Genomic DNA, 6,037 nt, shown 5'->3' on the forward strand with positions numbered 1-6,037 from the left:
AACAACAACAAAAACAAACAAACAAACAAAAAAGGAAAATATAAAAGGACTTCCCAGGGTGAGGGGTTGAAAGCTTGGCTCAACAGTTAAGAGCATGCACTGTTTTGCAGCAGACCTGAGTTCATCTCCCAGCACCCACATCAGGTAGCTTGCAACCATAAAAAGAAAGAAAGCTTTAAGATATTTCAGAATTCAGCTGGGTGTGATGGTACACAACTTTAATCTCAGTACTCAGGAGGCAGAAGCAGGAAAATCTCTGTGAGTCTGAGACCAGTCTGGTCCACATGGTGAATTCCAGGACAGTTGGGGATATATAAAGATGCCCTATCTTAAGTCAAAACAACCAGCCACGTTCCTGCCAAGACTATGAGCTCTGCTTTTATTCAAGAGCCTGTCAAAGCACTTCATAAATTTAGATTTAATTCCTGTCTGGTGTATAACCTTATTTGGAATACTTCTGACTGGCCACTGAATAGTAAACTTTGATCTAAGCACTTGATGGATATGTTCACACTTGGTTTCTTTACAAAGCCATTCAGATACGAACCACTACCATCTCTACCATCTTGAAGATGAGAAAAGCAAGGCTTAGAGAGGTGATGCTTTTCCAAAGCTGCACAGCTAGAATGGGCCCATCTGATGCTACTCCAGTACTTACACACCTGCATCCCTGCTGCCTCCCTGTCTAGCTCTGATATTCAAATGAAGAAGAGCCAGGCAAGGTGGAACATGCCTTTAACCTCAGCACTAGGGTGACAGAGGTAGGAAGAGCTGAGCCTAAATAACGACTCCGTCTCAAAAGAAGCAAAGATAAAGACCAAAGAACCTCATTTTATGAGGTTCTGCCTCTTATAGTCACCCCAACTTCCAAGGGAGGGTAGTTTTGTCCCTTATTTAATTTACCACCAATACTTGTGGGAGAAGTCTGAGTTGGAGCCTCCATTTGACTGTTCTAGACCCATGGGCCCCTCAACAAACCACTTCATTATTGTTTTTTCTCAAATTAAATGCACACTAGTCCTTCTGGGATTGTAGGAGCACAGACATGTAAAGCACACCCCTGAGGATGAGGAACTCGATTCAGGATGGATCGTGAATGATGCTGCATTATGCTAAACACCGGAGGACAGGAAATCTGCCCTGCCGTCTCTTTGGACAAGTCTATGTAGCTCACACTGCCCTCAAACTGGAGACGTTTCTGCCTCAGCCTCACCAGTGCTGAGACTATAGCTACCAGTCACAGTGCTGTGACGCCATTTTTCTGGCCAGCTGTGAGGGCGCATGCCTTTAGCTCAGCACTCCAGTGGGGAGCAGAGGCAGGTGGAACTTTGTGAGGCTGAGGGACCGCCTGGTCTACACAGTGAGTCAATGATCAGAAATGAAATGTCTAATTGCTTCAAGTTTCCTAGTTTATTGTTAACGTTTACAAATGGCAAGGTTCTTGTAAGAAATGGATTCTCAAGTTGGAGAGATGACTCTGAAGGCAAGAGCACCGACTGCTCGTCCAGAGGGATCCAGCTGCAATTCCCAACATCCACGTGGCAGCTCACAGCTGTCTGTAACTCCAAAATCTAACACACAGACATACAGGCAGGCAAAATACCAATGCACATAAAATAAAAAAAATTTTAAAAGAAATGGATTCTCTCCCAGAATCTTAGACAAGGAAACCAAGAAAGAATTTATTAATAAATGTTTTCATCATACTATGTATACTATGCAGTTATATCATTATCATAAGACAAGTACAAGCCATTTCCTGTTTATGGAATGCAGATCAGACCTCAAGTTTTCTTCTACCGAAGTAACTATAAATTTAAAAAGTGACTGTGACCGGGCGTGGTGGCGCACGCCTTTCATCCCAGCACTTGGGAGGCAGAGGCAGGCGAATTTCTGAGTTCGAGGCCAGCCTGGTCTACACAGTGAGTTCCAGGACAGCCAGAGCTACACAGAGAAACCCTGTCTCGAAAAAACTAAAATAAAAAAATAAAATAATTAAAAAAAAAAAGTGACTGTGAAGTTGGGAATATTACTCAGCTGGTAGAGTGCTGGCCTAGCATACGCAAACACCTGTGCTTGATCTCCTGGACCGCATAAAACTGTGTGGCGGGACATGCCTGCAATGAGAACAGGTCAGACTGAGAGCTGAGTGACGAGCTGTTCCAGATCATCTTTTGCTATATAATGTGCTCAAAAGTCAGTTTGGGCTACATAATAAAATCCCATCTCCAAGACAAAAAGGGGGAGGGGCGGATGGGCTGTGAGACAGGACCGTGGTAAATGTCAGGAATCACAGTGCTTGAGTGACTGAGGCAGAGGGATCTTTACTAATGTGAAGTCAACCTGGGTTACAGAAGCTGCCAGCCAGACCGGACTATAGTGATTGCATTTAAAATCTTCATTAAAACGGAGCAGGTGGTACCTCTTCTTACTGCCCGGGCCCTTTGCGGTATATCTTAAGACAAATTCTTGTTTTCCTTTTCTTATCGGCGCACGCCTTTAATGCCAGCACTTGGGAGGCAGAGGCAGGCGGATTTCTGAGTTCGAGGCCAGCCTGGTCTACAGAGTGAGTTCCAGGACAGCCAGGGCTACACAGAGAAACCCTGTCTCGAAAAACCAAACCAAAAAAAGAAAAAAAATTAAGATAAGCAAAATATTTAATGAAACAAATACACTAAGTCCAGCCAGCTAGCTAGGAGATGGAGCGGACGGTAAAGCCAAGCTTCTTTGCCCCTCGTAACGTCCGCACTTCGCGCTCTCAGCCTTTTTGCTCCGGCAATAAATGCTCTTCACTAGGACTCCTTGGAGTCTTGTGCGGCGCATGATAAGCGAAGGTGACGCCTCTCTCAGGGGACCGCAGGAGGCTGCCGGTGACAGCCAACGGAGTGGCGGGCACATCTGACAAAAACCACAAGGGTGGCACGGAAAACCCGGGAAATCCAACCGCCACCCAGGAGCGTTTGCCGCACGCACATTCACACACACACACACACACACACACACACACAAGAGGACCATCGACGAGGTGTCACCATCACCAGTGCCAGCAGCACCATCAGAAGACTACAATGGGCACAGAGGATGCTGCTCCGGTTAGTTCCTAGAAAACCACCACGAGCCTGGGGGACCCCGACAGCTGAGGACCCCAGCCCGCGGACACACCCCTCGCCGTCTGCACATCAAGCCCGGTGCGCCCAGCGAGGACCTGCAACCGCAGCCAGCCGCCCTCTACCCTCGCTCACCGGAATGCTCCTCACGCCTTCCAGCCCGGCAGCCACTTCCGGCTCGCGACCATAGAGAAGCGGAAGAAGAGAGCCACGGGCCGGAAGTGAGACACGAAGGCCAGATGCAGCTTGGGAAGCAAGGAAGGGGCGTGTCCCAGCTGGGTAACTTGTCTAATCCTATGAAGTTGGGAAACTGGGGTGATAATGGCCAAGAGTCTGTGCTTCACGCCCCTTCACCAGCGCGTCAAGTAGTGGGCGCTCCGCCGACTCACTTGAGTGAGTTTGTGGTATCTCAAGAAAGCACAAGTGTCGCTGTGCTATCATTTGAACAGGAGTGGATCCACTTGCGGGCCTTGAACGCTATGTAGATCAGGCTGGTCACTGCGATCCGCCTGCATTGGTCTCACTGGACTTAGAGGGCTGGTGTCACCACGCCCGGCTCTAACTTCTTTTGTTTTATTTTGCTTTGTTTTTTCGAGACAGGGTTTCTCTGTATAGCCCTGGCTGTCCTGGAACTCACTTTGTAGACCAGGCTGGCCTCGAACTCAGAAATCCGCCTGCCTCTGCCTCCCGAGTGCTGGGATTAAAGGAGTGCGCCACCACGCCCGGCCGGCTCTAACTTCTTGATACTATCGGAGTCACTACACCCAAAAAGGAACTGAGGCAGGAGCATAATCCTATATTACACCTGCTTCCTGCTTCACACAAGTGCATCACTGTTTTATTTTCCCCCACAAGACAAAAATCAGTACTCTAGTGCGGTATCTGTAAGCTTCAGGTGTTTCCTATGTCTGGCATTTCTGGAGTAAATTCTGGTTGTCTGCAGCCCGAAACCTATACATTGAATACCTGGCGGTGCAGAAACAGCTCCTTTTCATGCTCTGGGATGAAGATGATCTCCCTAAGAGACCAAGGCCAGTGTACCCCTTAGCCAACTGAAAGCTGCCCTGCCTTAGCCGACTACTGAGATCCCTTGCAGAGGAAGACAACACCACAGTGTACAGTAAATATTTAATTTGGCTCCATCAACTATTCCAGTACATTCTCCTGGGATGATAGCACAACCATGCTAAGCAGGGGTTCATGAGGTACGGGAGTCGTTGAAGAGACCCCAAAATCACTGAACCTACTCCACAAACCTAGTGGTTCTGCAAAATGAGGGTTTGGCGGACAATGTCAAGTTGGGAAAGAAAGAATTCGACAGGACTATAGGTCTCAGCCTGTTTTTGCCTGTAGGAAGGAAGAAGTACAGAAGAGGTGGAGCGCAAATTCAAGTTTTAACCACATTATGTAGGAAAAATGGATACGCCTCCCCATCTGTCTAGGAACAGGGTGCTCCCTTAAGATCCTGTCACCTAATTAGAATCTTCCTAATTCTGTGTTTTAAATTCTGAATCCTATGTACCCACTTGTGAAGGGTTCCTGCTTCAAGCCTGTCTCATGTACCTAGATCCTTCCCACTTCCATCCTTTTCCTAGCCCTTTAAGTAGAACTCTGGACCTCCTCCTGACTGTGACGACTTCAGACTTTACGGCAGTTCCAGGATTTTTTTTTTTTTTTTTTTTTTTTTTAAAAGGCTCAGGCTTGCTTTTTTAACAAGTAGACACCAGAGAGTTCCCGGGCCATACCTGGACTGATACCCTTTCACACCGTACCTCCTAACAGCCAGTCATGCCCGCTTTTATGCAACTAAGCCATGGCCACAGTTGGGAGCTGGGGACTTATGTCCTGGAGATGACGGATCTTAAGAGGAAAGTGTGTGAAAGCTTAAAAGGTTGCTATTCTGCAGTTAGGGAAGTTAAGAACTTCTTCATCCAGCATGGGAGAGAGGTTGGCTGGGTACGGACGGACAAAGTTCTCAGAAAACGTCATCTTTGTCGAAGCTGAACACCACCCATCAGAAGTCTTCCAGAGTTGAGAGAAAACTGTGCCAGGCGGCCTAGAAGCGCCTCCGTTCCAGGCTAGTCCACAGGAGAAAGGGAAGGAGGTGGAGGCAGTGTCAGCCTCACTGGAGAGGAGAAATCTTCAGAGGAATCATGATTCGTGACTCCATGTGTCGAACCAAGGGGACTACGGAGAGAAAACAGAGGTTACACGGTGCCCAGGGCAAGGGAGGTACTCTTGGTCGCCGCCCGAAAACTCACAAAAGCCTGTGACAGGGAGGGGTCCCTACTGTCATCTGAGAGAGGCCCATGGTTCCCAAGTTATGAGACAGGATTAGGTGGTAATAAGCCGAGTATCTTGGAAATTTTTATCCACCTTCTCTGTATGTGAAAGTGAGATAGCTCCGTGGTGGTATGCCTCCCTAGCATATACGAACCCTCCGATTCTATCGTCAATGCTTCCGAAACAAGCAAGACATACAAAGCCTAATGCTATGAAAACAAGGACACAGAGGTCGGCTGAAGCAGAATGATCGCTCCTACGGGCAGGGCTGCGGTTCTGTGATGAGGAGCATGCTGATTAGCATGAGTGAGGTCTTGGATTTGATCCCCAACGCCAAAACAACAAGCAAGAGAGAAGTATAACGGTACACACTGGCAAGGAAGAGCTGTAAGGCCTGAAGTTTGATTTGGTGCAACTGCTCCGGTACAGCTTAGGAGGCCATGCCAGTGGAGGGAGGGGTGTCAGTGGAGAGTCCCCCGGAGGATAGATTTTTTTTTTTAAATATTTATTTATTTATTATATGTAAGTACACTGTATCTGTCTTCAGATACTCCAGAAGAGGGAGTCAGATCTTGTTACGGATGGTTATGAGCCACCATGTGGTTGCTGGGATTTGAACTCTGGACCTTCGGAAGAGCAGTCGGGTG

The 6,037-nt window shown here is 47.8% G+C and overlaps 2 protein-coding genes across 3 annotated transcripts in view; both read right to left on the reverse strand.

Annotated features, from left to right (window-relative positions):
* The window catches only part of Thoc5 (THO complex 5), a 33,686-nt gene extending 30,388 nt beyond the window's left edge, over positions 1–3,298 (reverse strand). For both annotated transcript variants that reach the window (XM_021210405.2, XM_029545293.1), the window contains exon 1: positions 3,243–3,298. The gene's annotated coding sequence lies outside the window, so the exon portion shown is untranslated. The remainder of the gene's footprint in view (positions 1–3,242) is intronic.
* Positions 3,299–4,756: 1,458 nt separating this feature from the next.
* The window catches only part of Nipsnap1 (nipsnap homolog 1), a 16,473-nt gene continuing 15,192 nt past the window's right edge, over positions 4,757–6,037 (reverse strand). The window contains exon 8 of the mRNA XM_021211190.2: positions 4,757–5,294. Coding sequence (XP_021066849.1) covers positions 5,230–5,294 — 65 coding nt within the window. The 3' untranslated portion in view covers positions 4,757–5,229. The remainder of the gene's footprint in view (positions 5,295–6,037) is intronic.

This window comes from Mus pahari, chromosome 13, assembly GCF_900095145.1.
Source record: "Mus pahari chromosome 13, PAHARI_EIJ_v1.1, whole genome shotgun sequence".
In the NCBI taxonomy this organism is placed as follows: Eukaryota; Metazoa; Chordata; class Mammalia; order Rodentia; family Muridae; genus Mus; species Mus pahari.